General features: G+C 35.3%; 1 protein-coding gene across 8 annotated transcripts in view; it reads right to left on the bottom strand.

Moving 5' to 3' along the window:
* Positions 1–269: 269 nt before the first annotated feature.
* kcnc3b (potassium voltage-gated channel, Shaw-related subfamily, member 3b) overlaps positions 270–22007 on the bottom strand; it is a 60053-nt gene continuing 38315 nt past the window's right edge. The window contains exons 5-7 of one of the 8 annotated variants that reach the window (XR_005624566.2): positions 18809–18859; positions 13794–13833; positions 270–4718 (exon numbers count right to left, since the gene is read on the bottom strand). Coding sequence is in view for 7 of the 8 variants with exons in the window: in XM_039684732.2 (XP_039540666.1) it covers positions 9870–10024; positions 19533–19553 (176 nt within the window). In the remaining variant the exon portion in view is untranslated. Of the gene's footprint in view, positions 4719–5241; positions 5273–9305; positions 10025–13793; positions 13834–18808; positions 18860–19532; positions 19554–22007 lie in introns of those variants that run through there. The other 7 variants (XM_039684734.2, XM_039684738.2, XM_039684737.2 and 4 more) reach the window with 7 other exon arrangements.

The raw sequence follows: 22007 nt of genomic DNA, 5'->3' as shown, positions 1-22007 counted from the left end.
ATGCAGAGCATTTGATTGCATGACAAACGTTCAATCTCATGGACTGCAGGCTTTAAACTAGGTGAAATGCTCCAGAAGTTAAAAAAAGGGGGCTGACATGTGATGTCCATTGTAATGGACACAGGGTCTGAATGGTTAAAGCTTACTTACCCAACACCTGTTACATCTTGTTAAAAAGGAGAGAAAAATAATTTCTAATCTTTCAGTATGCAAGTATCAGTGTGCTTTAATACATACTTGTGAAGTCTCATAATAATAAAAAACACATCAAGGTTGTTAATCACTTTAATCATATTGATTACTGATCATGTTGATTGATCGGGATGATTGGCAGTGGTCAGAGAGGTGGTGATTGCATATCTGTAATTCAAGTACATCAAATCAAACTTAATACACAAGAAACAGGTGATCAAACTTGACATTGGATACAAGAGCAGGCACAGTAAATCGTACGAGAAGAATTGGATGCAGACAGATCTATCATTCCAAATCATTTTAAGAGGGCAGTTTGCTTCAATGTGTGTGAAAGACGAAGAGACAAGCTTGACTTGTCCTGAAAGAAAAAAACTAACATGTTTGGGAATAAAACAAAATCAAACTGATGTGGACATGTGTCGTTGTTATCTCACTGGAAGCATGCTTTAAATGATTTATTCTGCTTTACGTTGTGACACCTGGACCAAAATGGTCTTAACGCCTTCTAAAATAAAACCAAACACAGGCTCTTTTATATATATATCTATATATCTATATATATGTGTGAACAACAAAGTGGTCATGAAAAATATGAACAATCTTTGAAATGGAACAAAGAGATGAACTCCGAACAAAAACTCTGTATAAAATATAAATTATTCAATAAATTGATAATTATAAACAAAAGCATTTATAAAACTATAAATATGCACAACTTTGAAAAACAAAGACCTATTTGGGCTATAAGGTTTCTTTCTGGGCTGGGAAAGGACCCAGTGACCCAGTGCGGAGACATCTCGTTTTCGCTTGGTAAAGTTTCGAAAATATAAGCGGTGTCATATTGTCTTTCTCCTGAAGGTCGTATGTCCACTTCCATCATCTGCATTCCATATATCAGAAGCCGATGATATCAACACACCCAAAATATCACGAACCGTCCCTCACACCAGACACCGGACCGCTGCCTGCTCGAACCTTCGCAGTCTCTCATATTCATTTCATTCAGTCATTTCTGTCGACTTGCAAATTAGCAGAGGCTTCTCATCTACAATAACAGACTTGCCACATCAAGGGCTTCCAGCATCCATATTTGATCTTCTATCCGCCCTCTCAAACTATGTAGCGTATTGATTAGCACATCGTTATATGTCAGTAATCTATAAACGTCGACTCATTGTGGCTCAAGTGTGACACTCTGAATAATAGCCTATGAACATATAACTTATTGAATAATAAGTTTGTAAATGCCCTTGTGTTAAATGCTAACAGATTAGCTGCAGTGCTACAATGCTAAAGATGCTACTGACTGAGGCCCAGATCTGAAGCAAAAACTCAACTGTGATGTTTTTGCATTAGGCTAAAGCTAAATGCTAAAGTTTTAGCTTTAGCCTGGTGTCCTGAGATATAAAAAGAAAAACTTCTATTGGGGTAACACAGCATTTTAGGACACCACTTAAGCATGATTAGAATTTGTAATGGAGTTTATCACAAAATAACAAACAGGCCTAAGCACGCTTAACTCAACTTAAATGTTTTGGTTTAGCATTAAGGTTTAGCTTTTGCCTCATGTCCTGAGACATAAAAAAAACTTTTAGATAAACAATTTGGGTAAAACTTAGCATTTTAACACACCAAATTACCGTGATTAGAGTTAGCAACTTTAATTCTGTAGCCTATTTTTACAACTCAACTGTGATGTTTTGCATTAGCCTAAAGCTAAATGCTAAAGGTTTAACTTTAACCTGGTGTCCTTTGAACTAAAAATAACTTCTATGATAAACAAGTTAGATTGAACTAAACACCAAATTAGAAATTACCCAATATCACAGAATGATATTTAAAATTGTTCTTTGAAGAATTTATTAGTTTGAAAAGTGTTTTTATCCATTGTACAAGCTGTCAGCTGTGCTAAGCTAAAGGCTAAAGACAAATGGAAAGGGATAAGCCCTGTGTCCTAACTTCCTGTTTTAACAGGAAATACATGAGTGTAAAACGGGAACTTTAAAACAATCAGACGAGATGAAAATGAAAAATGGCTGCACGGGCAGGCAGAGGTCTGGTGCGGAACTGAGCATTCACGTTTTTCACCTGAGATTAGAGACACAACGCCTCTACAAAAACACAGTTTCCCACACTGCATCCGTTTGTAAGGAAGACGCCGAGACTGATACGAGCCTCCACTTTGCCTTTGCTACATCTCCGTCAGATTATCATTCATATTATTGCCAATGAGAGCAGGTGAACTCAAACTGAGAACGAAACGCTATCAGCCCCGATACATGTGGGAAAAGACGCCGTATCCCGCTAGCAGGGATTCTAGCATTAGCACAGTTGTTATCATGGCTACAGAGAAAACTAATGTTGTACGCAGACAAACATCAGCCAAACACTTGGATAGATAGACGACCCCACAAAAAGAAAGATACGCAACCAAAATATACAGTCCAGGCGGCATTTCGATGGGAGAAATGAAACCGAACGGGAATGTCACATGGGGCAGTATGTAGCAGAACAGATTTTGGTGGCATTGAGATTTTTTTATTTTTTTAAATCTAAAACTAATAAAACAGTTCAGTGTGTAACTCGCAGTCAGAATTTATTCACATTTTCTTTCTATTTCAAAACAAAATATAGCTCTTTTAAATATATTATTTTCTTAAATATCCATTGCATATCATGTTTTTTTTATTTTTATTAACATCTTTATTATTAATATCTTTTTTAATTATTATTTTTTTTTTAGCCCTCCCCACTTCAACTAAGGGCTAGCAGAAAATACAGTCATGCAAAGTCTCATGCTGGTAAACAAAGTTACAAAAATGCATTTTTTTAATTATTTTTTTCTCTCCAAGTAGTTTTTTTTTTTTCATTTGTTTTTCTTTTTCATATATTTTGACATCCATTTTCTCACAGTTCAGTCTACGAGGAAACAATCTCTTTGATGAAGCATATCTCCCTCCAAAAGAGCGCGTTAATATTCTTTTCTTTCGTCCTTTTTTTCTCTATTCTTTTTTTGTGTAAGTCGCTGCGGTTGTTCGTAGGGTGGACGGCATTGCATTTTTACAGTCGCATTCGAACATCGGTGGCGTCGCATGCCTCGTGAACCACGGAGATGTTACTTATCAAAATATAAATTTGTTCTTTTTATTTTTTTGTACATTTATTCTTGATTCGTTTGGCGTGACCTCCTGCGCTCCCTCTGATTAGTTAAGAAGGAACAAGCCAAAAGGAGAGAATACGAGACAGAGACGGAGGGAAACTCTGAAGGCAGTTTTAGACAAGTCGTACATAGACGATTTTTTTTTTTTTTTTTAGTAAGGGAGATTTTAAGAATGTCTCTGCATTTCCCTGACCTTTATACCCTCTTTCCATGAAAACGCTAGTTATTGGTCCAAGAAACGCTAGTTATTGGTCCAAGCACTCACATGTGCATGTATATAATCTATGGCAGCATTAGCTATACTAAATCACAAAATAAATCACATAATAAACCTCTATAATCAGAGAGGATTCCCACGGGAAACGTCCTCAATTTGAGGGGGATTAGCGACAGCACCCCTGGCAGAACAGCCAATCCGTTCATATTTAAAGGGACGAAAAGTTCAGATCTGACAGGGAACATCTAAAGTCATTTTGTGCCGTTTTAGCTTTCGTACATTATTATTTGGTCACAGTTGGGCTTTGGTCTGTCGGGACTGTGTTTTTGATGTTGCCTCCCCCGAACGTACGGGAAAAAAACCTGGAAGACTGTTTGGGAATAGCAACGTACATCTGTTACCAAAGCAGAGTGCTGCGTTTCACTTTTGCAGCGCTCTAGATTCATTCACAAAGAAGAGCTACTCTAAGACTCAGACTTTTCTCGGACGGGGAGTGGGAACTACCACACGGCAATACACGGACAACACACTTTGCTGCTAATATGCTGAGTGGGGGGAAAGAAAACAAGAAAAAATTGTGCATGACTAAGTCATTTTTAGTCATTCTGTGCAAAAACGGTCGATGGATATCAGTCTGTAAAAAGTCTGTCGGAGAGTTCTCCCAGCCAAGAAATGCTACAGGGTCTTAGCAGAAATGCTACATAATTATTCTAACTTGGTCCTTCATTCTTACATATAGACTAATATACAGAAACTCAGGGCCCAGGTGAGTGCGGCAGTCAAAACGCCTGGTGTTTTGATCTTAAAACATTGGAATGTTTTTTCTGTTCGTTCCTTCAAGAGTCCTTTTTCTCTTTCAGGTGTCAGTGCAATGTTCGGATTTGTTGCTGTAAAGTCAGTCAGTCTGTAGAAAGAGGAGTGATCCGGAATTTCGGTGAGGTTGCTTTGGTTACCGTGTGAAGATTCGGCATCGGAAATTTCCACTTTCCTTTGTTGTTGTTTTTTTGTTTCCAGTCACACCCTCTTGCCACTCCGACATTCCTCACACGTCCCGTATGGATGGTGCGGTCCCATCTGCAAAGTTTTCAGGATTCAGCGACTAACTGTGTCTCCTTAAAAGAATTGCCAAATGCTAGAAACTTAACACTGTGGACAAAAACAGAAATATAAAGATTTTGTTAGAAACAAGAATTAATTATGCAATGCTTTAAAAAAACAAACAAAAAAAAAACGTAAGATGTAGAAATGCCTTTACAGAAATCACACAAAAACAAAGATACTGACAAAAAAAAAAAAAAAAAAGAAGAAAAGAATTTGAGACAAACACGGTTAAAACGTTTCTACACACAGATCTCAAGATGAGGATGCATGCACTGAACACCGGTTGTGCAATGTATCTTCTCAGGGGTGAAAAAGTCCAGTCCCGGAGAAAACACACAGGTGCTAATTACAGTTAATGGCGTCACACAAGTGTTTAACCTGAAATCTAAAGATTGAACTTGACTTACTAAATGTGGCCAATTAACTTTCTAGATCAAGCAGGAATGGATTAGTCCACCCCAGATACATTCTAGATCAATTTAAAAATACAATAGGCTACTACATAATTATCGATAAAGGAAACTTATTGATTATATCTGAGAACAGTAGAAAGCTGGGGAGGGTTTACCTGTGAATCGCTGGTAAAAGTTAAGCATGTACTGCAAGAATTCAGTCAACAGATAATTCATTCAACTATATGATAATATAAGCGGAATCATGTGTCATTTTGAGGTAAATTATGAGGTTTGAACAAAAAATGAAACAGCTGAGCATTTCAGGCCAATGAAATTATGCCTATTTATGTTTTTTTGGGTTACACTTTATTTCGAGGGTCTACTTTAGACATTTTATTAACTATAATTAACTTTGACACTACATGTCACTTAACTCTCGTTATCTTGCAACTGTGTGTCAAGTGACTCTCAGAGAACTAGTAAACTGTTAAACTAAGGTTAGGGTTAGTAGAATAAGTTAACATACTTGATAACTTATGGTCAGAAACTAAGTAACTTTGCAACTACATGTCAAGTAACTCAAGTAATTAACTCAAGAGTATTAGTAGACTGTTAGGTTAGGGTCTTAGATTGGAAGTTGACATGTAAATATAAGAAACTACATGTCAAACTAAATCATTAATTTGTAACTACATGTCGCCTAATTCTCATGAGAGCATTAGTAGACTGCTAGGGTTCGTAGTAGATTAAGTTTGATGTACTTGAAAAGTTACATATAGTCAGTACTACAAGTAACTTTGAAACTACATGTTAACTAATGCATTCATTTGCAACTACATGTCCATTAACTCTCATCAATTTGCAACTACATGTCATCTAATTCTCATGAGAGCATTAGTAGACTGCTAGGGTTAGTAGTAGAGTAAGTTTGACATGTACTTGAAAAGTTACATATAGTCAGTAACTTTGAAACTACATGTCAACTAACTCATTAATTTGCTATACTGAAAGTCTAAAGTGGACTATCGAAATAAAATGTTACCTTTTGTTGTTACCAGGTTTTAATAAGGCAATAAATCACTCAAAATGTGTTGATTGTACATATACAGCATTCAAACGTTATCTTGGCGAATGAGTGCATTTCAGTTATAGGAAGAAATAGTTTTCTTGTTAATATGCAAACAGAAATTGAAAACGCACACACACACACAAATACACCAAAAACAAATGCTCATTTACATAAATGTCAACACAACACATTGTTAAAGAACAACCAGCATACATAAAGAGAAAGGCAGAGATGAGTTTAATGGGCATTCACTCGTGTAAATACAGATTTGTACAGATCAAGTTTACGATGTCGGCCTAAGCTTTGCATTAACAGGTGAAGCTAGTTAAATCTAGCTAGCAGTGTATGAGTCTCTACAACAACACTGTAGCCTAAATTATCCTCATAGAGGGGTCTTGCTTTTTTAATATAAACATGTTCGATGTGTTTCAGTGACCTGACAGTGTTGTAATAGGGCACAACTACATGGAATACACAAGTCAAAGAAAAAAAATCAGTTCTTTTTTTAACATGTTAAACATCGGATTAATACAAGAACAGCACAATATTAACTTCCACATTTACTTACAAATGGAGGAAAGAGATTGTTTTTTGTTTAACTGGAGAATGAATCTTCTCTACTAACTAATCACTAGAGATCCATAACTAATGGAGACTAATCAGTTTCAGTGGAAGAAAGTCTCTGGTTTCACAGTGTATGAGAAGGCCTGGCATCCCGCAACAATTAAAAACATGTTAAAATACAGACATTTTAACAAGGCTTGCTGCCGATGTCGTGCGGGATTCAGTCGTCCTGAGATCTGCTGATGCGAGTACAGTACACTCTAAAAAATGCTGGGTTGTTTTAACCCAATTTTGGGTCAAATATGGACAAACCCGAAATGTTGGGTTAAAAATGTAATGTAAAAATTTAACCCAACGGCTGGGTTAGTCCATATTTGACCCAAAGTTGGGTTAAAACAACCCAGCATTTTTTAGAGTGTATCATAAAAGTGAAATAAAGTATTATAAAGTTTAGCTTGGGTTCCTTATTTTTTGACATTTCGGTTCTGAATAGAAAATATGGTATTAATTATACAATTTTTATTTTACCACAACTATACCAATGTATCATTTTATAATTTAGCACAAAATGTATCTACTACTTTACTGATAAATTACAATTCAAAGGTTTGGGATGGGAAGATTTTTAAGTCTATTCTTCTCACCAAGGCTGCATTTATTGGATGAAAAATACAGTAAAAAAGCAAAAAACTTTAAATTTCACCAAAAAAAAAAAACAGTGAAATATTATTACAATTTAATTTGACTGCTTTCTATTTGAATATATATTTAAAAGGTAATTTATTCCTGTGATCAAAGCTGAATTTCCAGTATTATTACACCAGTCTTCAGTGTCACATGATCCTTCACAAATCATTCTAAAAATCATTTTGTGACATTATAAATGTTTTTACTATCACTTTTGATCAATTTAATGCATCCATGCTGAATAAAAGTACTAATTTCTTCAAAAACTTGTATTCTTTTTTTTTTATTCAATTTTGAAGATGCCTTTTCGCTTCCATCTACATGTCACTCTATCCCGCCAAACTTTGGTTATCATAGAAACTAGCAATTCCAAATTGGAAACTGGTTTTGGGAAGAAGGGCGACTGAATCTTGCATGACGCCGGGAACATTGTGGGATCCAGGTTTGCATGATAGAGGAACCATGTTTAAAACAAAATGGCTCCTTATATTTACTGTCTCAGCAGTGGGTTGTTCTCCATTGGGAAACTAAATCACATTTAATAATTAAAAACTAGATAACATACAGTTTCCTATAAACTACAACTTTGCAAGTATTGCAACATATTATTTTTCTTTTTGCTATTTCAGGGAAGGATTTTCTCAGAAATGGCTTATTTACTTATATCATCTCTTTTGTTATTGATTCTGGAAGCACTTGGTCACACCGACCTGAATACATATATATTTTTGTCTAGTTCTATTAATCCAAAAAGAAACACAGTAACACGTAACGTATATATCATATACAAATGAAACTGTTGTGTAATGTTTTCGAAAACAAAAACAATTCGTATTTGAAAAACATTCAAAATATGATTAAAAAAACAACATCAGGACACTAACATTGACAAGACACACAAGAAATGCTCTTAAATCATCACATCCTTTTCATCATCTTCTTTAACCTTTTCATTAGGATTAATCATACGCTTGCACATAAATTTAAAACACCACATATGTTTGCAGCATTATGAAATAGGGTGGATTTGCATATGTGGGTGAGATTGCACAATATTCCTTTTTTTTTGGAGCATCATCTTAAAATCGAACGCTAACACATCACAAACACATCAGAAAAATGATTTCATCAAATGTACTTTCCCCACTTTTTTTTTTTGCTTCTCATATTCAGTTTTCGGACTAGAAGTCTTTGCTTAGAGGTACTGTATGGGCGAAACTTGACAACATGTTATAATGGGCAAAACAAAGTATGCAAACAAATAAACAAACAAAAATGACGAAGAGCCAATATGTGCAAAATAAAATAAAGTGATTGTATGGCAATGAATTGTTAAATAATCAATTTGTCAGATTTATCTTTCACCCACTCAGTTTTGATTCAATATGTGTGCATTAAAGGAGTAGTTCACTTTTAAAAATGATAATTTACTCACCCCCATGTCATCCAAGATGTCCATGTCTTTCTTTCTTCAGTTGAAAAGAAATGAAGGTTTTTAATGAAAGCATTCCAGGATTTTCTCCATATAATGGACTTCAATGGGGTCCAAATGAGAGTTTCAGTGCAAACTGCAGTTCAAAGGGCTTTAAACGATTCCAGACGATGAATAAGGGTCTTATCTAGTGAAACGATCGCTCATTTCATAAATAAATAAAGTTTAAGTTTAGCACAAATGCTCGCCTTGCTCTTTCGTGACTCTCCTGTTCGAACTCGTTTAACAAAATGACGAATCTTTTTTCGAGTCATGACTCGAAGGCTCCTAGATATGAACATTATTCATCGTCTGGTGTCATTTAAAGCCCTTTGAAGCTGCATAAAAACTCTCATTTGGACCTTGAACCGTTTGGACCCCATTGACGTCCATTATATGGAGAAAAATCCTGGAATGTTTTCATCAAAAACCTTAATTTCTTTTCAACTGAGAAATAAAGACGTGGACGTCTTGGATGACATGGGCGTGAGTAAATTATCAGCAAAAGTTTTTTAAAGTGAACTACTCCTTTAAACTAAGTTATTTGACAGTCCAACAACAAATTCAAACAAACAAACAAATAAACGTGATACATTTCATTTTTTAACCCCTACGAACGTTTCTATTCAGAGTAATGATTGCATATGTACATTGTTCTTGCATTCAAAATTCTGGTGAGTTTTCTACAGTCCAGAATTACATTTATTCACAGTAATATTAATGTTAATTCAGAGTTTGAGGGTAATGAAAGCGTTTTGAACACAAAGCAAGGGTAGCGAGTGCATTTGAAATAAAAATGCATTAATCTATCTTCCTTGAGCATCAAAATCATTCCCTCTAAGACTACCGTGAAAGCATCCCGTCCATAAACACTCGCAGTTATTGACCCGTCAAGTCCAGTTCAAACACGAATCATCTACTGGTCGTCGTTATTGCTATGAAGAATGCGATTATGAGGCTGTCCTGCCTTTCTCTCCTCCTTTCCTGAGTCACTCTTTCTGCTTTTTCTGCTACAAAATGGAGGGAATGGGTGAGCGGCAGCGACGGATGGGTCCCGGGGCCTCGTAAGGGTCAAAGGGCGTGCTGGTGATGGGGGTCAAACGCAGGGACGACCCCGCCATTCCTGATATGTTGTTCAGGCTGCGAGATTTCTCGTAACCCGTGGCTGCCAGATTGTTTGTCCACGTTAGTGACAGGTCGAATCAATTTTAAAAGTGTGTTTTTCGATTGAACAGCATGAGCGATGGGGTGGATTACATGTTCGGTTAACACATCGGTTTGAGTGAGAATGTAGCCGAAAGGAACAAAAAAAGCAACATGAGTGTAAAATTTGAAGTGGAACAAATGCGAAGATACAGGGAAAAGACAGACGGACAGACATACACAGGACAAGACAGGACAAAACAGGAAAATGAGAGTTATGAAAATTATCATACATTGGTTTACTAAAAATTCCACAACATATATATAAACACAGTTTCCCAGAACCACAGATAAACGTCCACACATTCCCACTGGTTGAAGAAAACACTGGCTGGATTGTTTGCCACTAAGTTGTGGTAAAGTTGTGATTTGCGACGGCGTGTTTCAGTTAACCAGTGAAGTGTAAGACTAGACAACATACAAGACAGAAGCTGAAGTGCCTAACTCGGCCAGACCGCTGGAGATTGTGGAAGAAACCACGGGAGCCATTTAGAGACATTTCAACACATTTATGGCATTAAACAGCATAAAGTGTTGTTAGTGGGTTTGGAAACATTTTTTATGACTTTGCTCCAAAACCTGGTGACCTAAGCGTATGATGAGACTCTCTAATAAGCAATTACAAAGCACAGATGAATTCTGAGTTAAGTATTTTTTTAAATTAATTTTGTATTGATGTATTTGTTTTGTAATGAATGAAAGAATAATTTATATGATGCCTTTCCGAAGCTCCATGTCAAAAATATATTGATACGTTTTGGTATTAAAAACAAACAAACAAATAATAATAATAAAACAAATTCTATTTAGAGCTATTTAAATATAATTGACGCATTTTGGAAACAAATAAAATCAATATTTTATGTACTTTCTATTGATGCATTTTTTAATAAATGAATAAATAAATGAATACATTTCATTTATTTTAATTTTCAAGGCTCAAGGTCAAAGATATTTTGACACATTTAGGTAACAAGTTTTTTTTTTGACCCGGAGCTTTGGAAAGGCACAATATAAATTAAATTATTTATTTTGTATTGATGCATTTTTAAAAATAAATAAATAATAACTTAATTTATATGGTGCCTTTCCAAAGCTCAGAAATATATTGATACATTTTAGTATTAAACAAAGAAATAATAATAATAAAACAAATTCTATTTAGCGCCTTTTAAAGGCTTAAGGTCAAATATATATTGATGCATTTTGGAAACAAATAAAATAAATTTTATGCACTTTGAATTGATGCATTTTTAAATAAATGAATGAATAAATTAATACATTTATTTTAATTTAATTTCCAAGGCTCAAGGTCAAAAATTTAGTAATACATTATTTTGTATTGATGCATTTTTAAAAATAAATAAATAAATAAATAAATAATTTAATTTATATAGTGCCTTTCCAAAGCTCAGAAATATATTGATAGATTTTGTTATTAAACAAACATAAATTATTCTAGTGGCTTTTCAAGGCTCAAGGTGAAAAATATATTAACACATTTTTGGTAATATATATATATAAATATATACAGTATATATATATATATATATTATATTATATATATATTATTTATTATTATATATTTATTTTATATGGTGCCTTTCCAAAGCTCTATGTCATAATAGATACCTTTTAGTATTAAACAAACAAACAAATTCAAATATTTAATTCACATAAGCTCAAGGTCAAAAATATATAGATTTTAGGAATAAAAAAATAAACTTTCATTTATTCATTCAATCATTCATTCATTGATATACAGTGCCTTTCCAAAGCACAAGATCTAAAACTTGTCCTACTAAAGGTATACGTCTAGGCGGCTCACTGGGTTTTGGAACAGACTATGTTACTTACTGAGTATATTCTCAAGAAAGGGTTACTGTACTACTATTAAATATCACCCTAAGAAGCTGATTAATACACTACAGATGTGCTCTTGTGGACCGCTGGCTGGTTTCTTTGACAACCTCCTGAACATCCTATTATACTTCACTTGACTGAAAGGTCATAAAGCCTGCATTTGTATAATATAATCATGACCAAAAAAAAAAAAAAAATTTCACAACACTTCCACTGCATTCACATTGTCGGAATTACCGTAATAAAAAGATGACAACAAAATCTATGCTGTTTACATCTTCACACTCATAAAATGCCAACATTTGTGGCTTTGCTGATGACATGAAAATATGCAACAACAAAAAAAATCTTGCAAAATATTAGGCCTACATAAAAGTTGTAAGCAAAAACAAAGCGCCCCAGAAACTCCGAATTACGGTAATTTCGAAATCATGACAAGTAAATCACAAGTGTTCAGTGCATTATAATTCCATCTTTTGCAATAGTAATAAAAAAGAAAACCAGTCTCACAAGTGTTACATTGAGCTTTTGTGAGATTAGAAATCAGGCTTTAGTGACCAAACATTTAAGTGAAGTGACAGGCAGCGACCTTCCGCCCACATATCAGATTTATTTGTCTCTCTCCCGCCTTCTCCCTATATGCGTGTGTTTGTTTGGGAGAGGAAGAGGTGAATGTGGGGAAAGTTTGCCGCACGTTGATCACAGAAAAATACTCTGGGAGAAAAACAAGGACGATAAGGAAAAAAAAGAAAGACTACTGAAAGTAGGACAACAGCTTGGACACACACACTTGGACACGCACAACCACACACACACACACAAATGTGCTGAGTCAGGTCTGATATAAAATTTTCACACACACACACACACACACACACACACACACACACACACACACACACACACACACACACACACACACACACACACACACACACACACATTTTATAGTGGCTTTCCATAGACAAAATGATTGTTATACTGTATACTGATTGTTCTACAGCCTGTGTGTATAATACTGTACAGCGCACACACACACCCCGCTACCAAAGTACGACACAACCACTACTCTATCTGCTGGTCTGGACAACAGAACAACAAACCCAACTAGATTGTTTCACTCTTCCACCATCGCTTCAGACAGCCACACGCCCCTTTTTATTTTGTTTGCCTAGTAAGAGCTTTTAAAGGATTCCTCAGGAGACAGAGCGCATTAGTGAGGGTGGAATAAGACAGGAAGAGGGAATATATTTAATGGGACTGATGGATACTCGATGGAAGTAGGACGGTGTGTGAGAATGTAGCCCCATTAAAACAACAGGAAGTTTGTGTGACAGCACAGTGAAAGAAAATAACGGGCTGACCAATCAAAAATGCATATATAAAAAATATCTGAAGACAACATGAAATTAAAATGGACCTCATTTACCGTATTAATAAATATACCTGGTCACATATGTATACATATCCATGATTCAAACAAATCCAAAGGCTCCAGACGCGTTGACATCTCATGTTGTACATATCTACTAAAATATGCCTATTAATACCTGAAGCGTGTTCTTGCTACATTATATTCTTAAAATACAGCATATTTATCCCTATATTGCACTATAAAATGCAATGTAACACAAAATAGAATAAACGCTACAATTCCAACACATTTACCATGTTAAATACCCACAACAGCTTTGATACCTCTCATGTAAGTGCGTTATAGTTTCTATTATATTTCTTATTTTATAATATTACTCAGTATGATGAGTGCTACAAGACTTGCATACCTACTGTAAACCAGGAAAACTTCATAAAGAAGTGTTTCCCGTTTGAACATGTACAGAACAATTTAAAACAGTTGATGTACCTACCATAGTCACGCATTAGAAACTCTGGTGCTGCACTGACGGCCTGGAGGCGAATGAAGGATGAGATGAGTGTTAGTCACACAGTGGAAATAGTAAAAAAAAAAAAAGAGAGTGAATGACATGAAAGAACAAAAAAGGGTGTGTGCAAATATCAAAACCACATTTAGATGTCCTAATAAAATTATAATCTTTAATAAAGGCCACAGTAGTAGGCCTACATGCGACCACGTACAGCATCAGCATCAGTTAGGTAACGTTAGGCTATAATGATGATGACACCCCGATAAGTTGAGGCAATAATGGGTGTGATTGAGGTTATTGGATATGTTAGGGCTGGGTGGAAAATAGAAATTTCGGCTGAATTACACTTTCACATTATTTTGCAGCACTTCTGCCTTCCAAAAAAATCCAAATAAGCATTGTGCCTTTTTAATTTTTTTAATGAATCGTTTGCTAATACTGTTAATGCTGCCTTAACGTGCTATCGGGCATTTTCTACTTCCTATTTCTGAAGTCATGATTTCGAGCTCGTCGCATTTTGACTTAAGAGGGCGTTCATGTCCATATTTTTATTAGCTAGGAAACTAATATGATGCTTTCAATAGCACGTGAAGGCAGCATTAAAATCCTAAGATTTCCATTTCCACTCATATTTCCGACGTTGTGGTGGCGTTCATGTGCCTTCAACTCGGAAATACGATCTTTCCGACAAGACTTGAACACACGAAAGGCTCAGCTTTCAAACTCTGTAAATTTTAATGCGAAAAAAAACCCCATAAATACCGTTTTGGCGCTCTTTATTGTGACGTGACAGATCTCAGTTCAAGTGAAACGGTAGCGCGGAGCGCGCGTGAGTGAATGGATCATTTCTTCCGCTTACGTTAGTTAATTTACTTAGGCCTACAACACGAAATAAACAACACGAATATCAGAAGGTATGTTGTTGAAAGATACAGTACAACTTTCCCAAATCCGCATTATGTCTCATGTAATCTCATTTAATGTTTTACTGAAGGAAAGACGTCAATAAAACAACTTGTAAACAACAGCTGAACGTTAGCATGTAGGCATTAGCTAACTTACCTCAGAAAAGCCATTCACGGACCATAAAGCTAACTTTAGCTAGAAATATATACTTTAGGGAGGAGCATTTTGCTATACATGCACTAAATTACATATTCATTATATTTTTACTTAAAATTTTCTTCAATATTTAACGTATGTTGTATAAATCCATCATTACAAGTTATGACAGACATTTTTAAATGTTTATTACAACAACGAATTTGAAACATACTTTCTACTATATAGACTAGAGGGTAGGCCTATATCATTAAAAAGTAATCATCATAAAACTACCTTATGTCCAATTTAAATGTTACAAATCTGTTGTTAATTTTAACCTTTAATATTACAGTAATACCAAATGACAGGGTTTCTTAGTTTACATTCGTTGATAGAAATTTAGTTCTTGGCAAAAAATATTACATTTACAGTACCTTATATGTATGCTAATTAAATTAAATGATAAAAAAAATCGAGATGTGGAACAGAATTGAATTGCCAGCTTATGAAATTTGTGCCAATACCCAGTCCTGTTTTCTGTCATATGTTGCTTAGGTCTACATGTGTGCAGTGAAATCTTTATTCTGTTCTAGCAGTATCCCGGCATATTGATGGCTGGGCTGTTAGCTATAGCTCACATTACCCACAATTAAGCTCTATCGATCGGCTTGTGACCAGAACACCGCAACCATGACGGGCCGCTCACTGCTGGAATGTGCTGTAACAGGAGAACGGATGCGCTGCTGATGCTGTTCTGTTATCAAACTAGTCCTTAAACTTTAACAGTGCCACTTTGTTAACCTTCAGCACAACACGATGGCACAATAATAATAGAGAAGGAGAAGCTTGTTTTTAGACAATATATAGGAGGCCTGTAAACAATGACACTAATGTATAGTTCAAAAATGGGTTTCTAAATGACAGGTTGTGATATTTGCAGACAGGAAATGGACAGTTGCAAACACACACATGCAACATTAACAACTACACACATATACATGGAAGGAGTGTGTGTGCGCGCGCGTGTGTGATAATATGAGATGAGTTAAGTGATACAGTGATAACACCCTCTGTTATTTTTAACTAAATGCATTGTTATTCCAAATTGTGAGAATTTATGTTACTGTTACAAAATCCGCTTATATTTTTGAAAATAATGACGAATCATACCAATTAAATTGAACTAATGACTAAAATTCTGATTTCCTGATGCATTGCACAATTGAATCGTATAATCATGGCAAATATTTACACGTCTATCGGTAATGTATAACCGCTTCACTACACAGCCTAAATATAGACCTGATGGAGACCCTGCTTTAATGGAGAAAAAAGAGAGTTCATGCTGTTGCCTTGACGGAACTAGAGCACACCTGTTTAGTTTTGAAAAATGTCCTGCTCGAAGGCATCTTTCATAAGGACTATAACTTTCAACTTGTAATGCAACTTTAGGCTATAATTTGTGGAAATATCAATAAACTGAGAGACTGTTATGTGAAAGACACCCACGCTTTACACCTTTCTTGAAACAGTTTAAAGTGCTTCAATAACAAAATATAATTAAATCCATAAAGGGGTCATATCATATATAACAGCAAAAACATTTTTTTTACGTATATGAATGCATGATTATCTCTGACTGTCAAGTTCAATTGCAATTTGGCTTGATTTATTAAAATCAGTAGGCCTATTAAATATTCAATAAATAAATGAACAAAGAGCGAATTAAATAAAAAGATTTTTTAAATTAATATATAAAAATAAAAAAAATGCCTTCATTTTAAAGCTAGGAATACTTGATGTATTATGATTATTATATAAATATTTATTAATGCATGGTGAACGCTGATTGTCACATTCAGTTGCACTTGCAACTTTGCTGGATTCATAACAATAAAAATGAAAATATTCAAACAATAAATTCTTAAAAATAAATAAATCTATACAGCAATAATTTAAAATATATTTTTTTTATGAAAATTAAAATATATTACAATCAATATATAAAAAAAACATTAAAATATTTTAATAGCAATTAGACTGATGATAATGAATGTTTTATCTCAAAAGATTGAGGAATATTTGTTTCTTTATGATATGACCCCATTAAAATCAGATTCGCTTAGTTTTAGTCTCGAATAAAAATCCATATATTGTAGTTGCTACAATGAAACTACTGATGTTTGCTTGCGAGTGTGGCCCAGAAAACAGGTCATTTTGACCAGTGGTCGAAAATTGACCAGTTTGAACAACACACAAACAAGACCATAAACATATAAGACAAACAACAGGAAGACAACAGAAGATCGAGAGACACACGGAGAGGGAAAGAGAACTCACGATGGCTTACAGAGATCCTTCACAGAGACTTCAGTTGTCAGATACTGACTTTGACTTTGAGCAAATAGCCTCATGCAAACAGCATTACAGCAGGGCAGGTCGGTGCGAGCACCCACACACACACACACACACACACTCCTCTAAGAACAGTGAACAGCATTTAGGGATTATATTGCACAGGAAGAGATCGCTTTAACACCCAGAGCAATATGTGTGTGTCTGTATAGGTTCCACAGATGGCAGGAATATATTTAGATCTTAAATCGACTCCCATTGGCACAGACTCACACACACACAGTTTACACTCACTGAATCGTGCCCAATTAACAGTCTAATGTCCGTTCAGTGAGGCACTATGGCTCTGTTCCAAACCCTAGTGTGCTGCCTTGCTGTCTACGTAGTCTGTTAGCTTCTAAGGCAACATCCTAGCCGAAATGGACCCTCATAAGTGACTGATCTGAAATGCTCTCCATGGCCACTAACTGTGTTAATGGTTACTCACACACCACACAAATAGTGCCGAGCGCCCGGGAGACTCGACGGATGCTTGCAGTTGATTCCAGTGAGGGCTGACGTCAGCAGTTGCACAAATAACACGCACATAATGGGTGAAATAGTGCATTTTAAATGCATGAAACCATTTTCCATGCCATGACTTTTTCGATGAAAATCACAATGCATTATGGGTTACATATGATTCCACCTTATGTTGTGGCCAAAACAAGGTATCTCATCAAGGCCGCATAATTAGGGTGCTTGCCACGACTATTTAGTTATTTTATCATCAATCATTTCTATGCTTATTTAATTATTTTATACCTAGAATTGATTTGATTTGATTTGAACAAACCCATAACCCCAAATATTAAATGTTGGTGTGAAATTCGCTATTGCTTATGTTATTATTGTCTAAAACCATTAAAAATCATTTTGTTAATTCGAAAAAAATCTGAAATATAATATAAACATTAGATGAAAAACATAAAACTTAAATGAAAATGTGAAATGTGATAAGTACTAAAATGACTAAAACTAAAGTTAAAATCTAAATAAATCAAAGCTAAATAGAAACAAAAATGACAACAAAAAAACTACTAAAACATCATTGATAGTCACATTCAGTTTGTATGTTCTTTGCAACAAGAAAAAAAAATATATTTAAAAAACTACTTTAGTTCACGGGGATCGCTGACTATCAAGTTAAACGTATAAATATTAGATAAATAAAATAAAAAAAATAAATATGGAGTAATACGTTTTTTTTATTTAATGAAAAAAATAATAATTCATCTTTTTATTACAATTCCTCATCATATGACACCCTTAAATCAGAGAATATTAGAGATTTAGAGAGAATGTGTGTATTAATGAAACTATTGTAGCTCCATATGCTCTATAGTCTATACTATATAGATGTTTGCTCACTAGGTTTTGAAACAGAGCCTGCCAGTTTAGCTAAGATGCCATCTAAAAAAAACTCACACATACACACACATATCCTCAACAGACACTGGTCACTGGTCTTTAAAGCTGAACGTAATGTTATTTCTGCATCTATAGGTTCTCTGGATGTTAAAAATAAGTGCTGGGAAAACACCACGCTTCCTTCTTACCTGCTCTACGTCAGTCTGTCTGTGAGTCTGTCCAAATATCCCAGTGTCTGTCTGTCAACCAGTCAATCAGACGTCAGTTACACAGCACACACACCTCAAAAACAAGAGCTAACACACAGACTGTCACACACACATGTAGGAGATTCAGGCTACGCTAGGAACTGAAGCAGGTTGAGGTCGTATGAGCAGATTCATAGGAATCTGTGCCACACATAAACATTTTCCCCTCACTGTTGCGATCGGAAGCAACATCCGATCAAAAAATATATTTAGGCTAAATTTTAGACTATGTATTTAAATTGCATATTAACTCAGTGTGTATGCAATTCAAATCTATAAATAAATCTTAAATTTAGGCCCAAATATGTTTTTTGAGTGAATGTTGTCCACAAAGTGTTTGCAGCATGGCACAGAACCGAGAACTCGTGCTCATTTGAATTCACCTTGACCTCTATCGACCCCTGACCTTTAACCCTGAGGTGATTAACCCACCTAAGCAACCTTCCAGTTAGTTTTTTTTTTTTTGAGTGCATTTTTACGTGTTGCCTCGGTGCGCACCCACCATCACTCCAGGGTTAAAGGTCACCGGAAGAGTGAGGGAAACACATTGAAAACACAATAAGCAACGTCACATCACAACAAACACAACGCACGCACACACAGCGAGGAGGAGGACGGGGGAAACGGTAGAACAGTGAGAGAATATATGAAGAAGCCAACATACAAACGCGGGATATGACACAACCTGAAGAAAAAGACAATACAGAGCGTGTGAGATCCCACTGAAAACACACACACACACACACACACACACACACACACACACACACACTGCAGCATTTGCAGTTCCATTTGTAATTGCAGTGGATCTCATTTGACATTGAAAACAATCTTTGTTGTTACACAACATAGTGTCCAACTTTGTCCCATATGCATGTTTTTGTCATTACAGAGTATGAGGTTAGTGTAACAGACCTGAATACGTCTGAGTAAAGATTGGGTTTCTGCTCTCTTCTTTTGCAACATCGCAATATTTCAAAGTATCTTTAAATGAATATTCCAGCTTATTTTCAACCTAATAATTTGGATTCTTTCACAATAATAGAGTGAACGGCACGGCAAATCAACAAAGTACAACTACTAAATTGTCTGAAACACTTAAAACATTACGTGTGATGGCTTGAGACCAGTGTGATAAAATGACCAATGCATCTTTCTGTGATACTCAAATCTGATTGGTCAATCACTGGATTCTGCTCTCAAACATGTTGATGTAATGATGTAATGATGTAAAAGGAGTAGTTCACTTTAAAAAAGCCTTTGCTGATAATTTGCTCACCACCATGTCATCCAAGATGTCCACGTCTTTCTTTCTTCAGTCGAAAAGAAATTAAGTTTTTTGATGAAAACATTCCAGGATTTTCTCCATATAATGGACTTCAATGGGAACCAAACGGTTCAAGGTCCAAATGAGAGTTTCAGTGCAGCTTTAAACGACACCAGACGATGATTAAGGGTCTTATCTAGGACCCTTCGAGTCATGACTCAAAAAAAGTTTTGTTCATTTTGATGATTTTATTTATTTTATTTAGGTTTCACTAGATAAGACCCTTATTCATCGTCTGGTGTCGTTTAAAGCTGCACAGAAACTCTCATTTGGACCTTTAACCGTTTGGTTCCCATTGAAGTCCATTATATGGAGAAAAATCCTTGAATGTTTTCATCAAAAACCTTAATTTCTTTTTGACTGAAGAAAGAAAGACGTGGACATCTTGGATGACATGGGGGTGAGTAAATTATCAGCAAAAGTTTTTTTTTAAAGTGAACTACTCCTTTAAACAGTCTCAATATTAACCTAAAATGTACCGTTCAAAATGTTGGGCTCACCAAGGCTGCATTTAATTGATCAAAGTTGAATATTGTGAAATATTATTACAATTTAGAATAACTATTTTCTATTTGAATATATTTTAAACTGCACTTTATTCCTGTGATCAAATCTGAATTTTCAGCATCATTACTCCAGTCTTCAGTGTCACATGATCCTTCAGTAATCACTCTAATATGATGATTTGCGGCTCAAGAAACATTTCTGATTATTACCAGTTAAAAACGTTTTTTTCTGCTTAATATTTTTGTGGAAACTGTGATCCAATTTTTTTGTCAGGATGAATAGATAAAAAGAAAGTGAAAAAAAAAAAAGCATTTATTTGAATTAGATATATTTTGTGACATTAAAATTGTCGTTACTGTCACTTTTGATCAATGTCCTTAAAAAAAAACCTGGAATATTCCATTAAACACATCTGATTGCCAGTCTACCGTCCTCTACACACAGTGCCAGAAAAATGCACATTTAGAGTAAGATTTGTGTCATCGTACTGTATTTGTGCTGAGTTTCTACATGCCGAGTGTTAAAGTGGGTGATAAATTGTCCCCAGTGCACAGACATTTTTGGCATTGACTGTCCAGAGTGGGACAGTCAGCAATTTAAGAGGTGGCCAATCTGCAAAAAACATACAAGAGCAAATCTTTGTCACAGAGTGTGTGAAACCCAAACTTAAACTCATATTCAGCAACATCATACAACATTAGATTCATTTCCTTTAACAGATGAAACTAATGACAGTTTGTTAGGACAACAACACAACATCAACACGAAAAATTGCACGCATTAACAACGAAACACCCATGCAGGTGTAAATGTGTGTGTAATTGTGTTAAATATCCTAGATCAGTAATGTTTCTATTTCTGTGGTTGGTCTTTACCTCTGATCACTATGGTTTGATCCAGTTTGCATTAATATTCTTCCAGCTCATACCATTCATCTGTGATGGGCCGTCGGCTGATATCCTAAATCTAACTGTGCCAAATGGAGTCGGGTTGGGATATATCGGGTTCTGAGAATTGTGCGGGCATGGATCGGACATTGTTCGTGTCATTTATAGTGCGTTTTTGTGAATGGAGAGGAGATCTGTGTGGTTGTTGGAGGTGACAGAAACAGGGTCACAAAGTGTTGTGGGATGTTGTGTGTAACAGAAGGTTTGACACTGAAAATGAAGACCAAGGATCAAGGGAAAACGCAATGCAAAAAAAAAAAAAGAAATTGAGAGAATGGAATATAGACGGCAAAAAGAAGAGGATGGTGAACGTGAGGAAAGAAACGGAGGAGAAATGGTGTATTATTATGGAAAATTA

The sequence above is a fragment of the Pimephales promelas genome, chromosome 22, assembly GCF_988280905.1.
Source record: "Pimephales promelas chromosome 22, fPimPro1.hap1.1, whole genome shotgun sequence".
NCBI lineage: Eukaryota > Metazoa > Chordata > Actinopteri > Cypriniformes > Leuciscidae > Pimephales > Pimephales promelas.
This window is presented reverse-complemented; position numbering and strand designations above follow the sequence as displayed.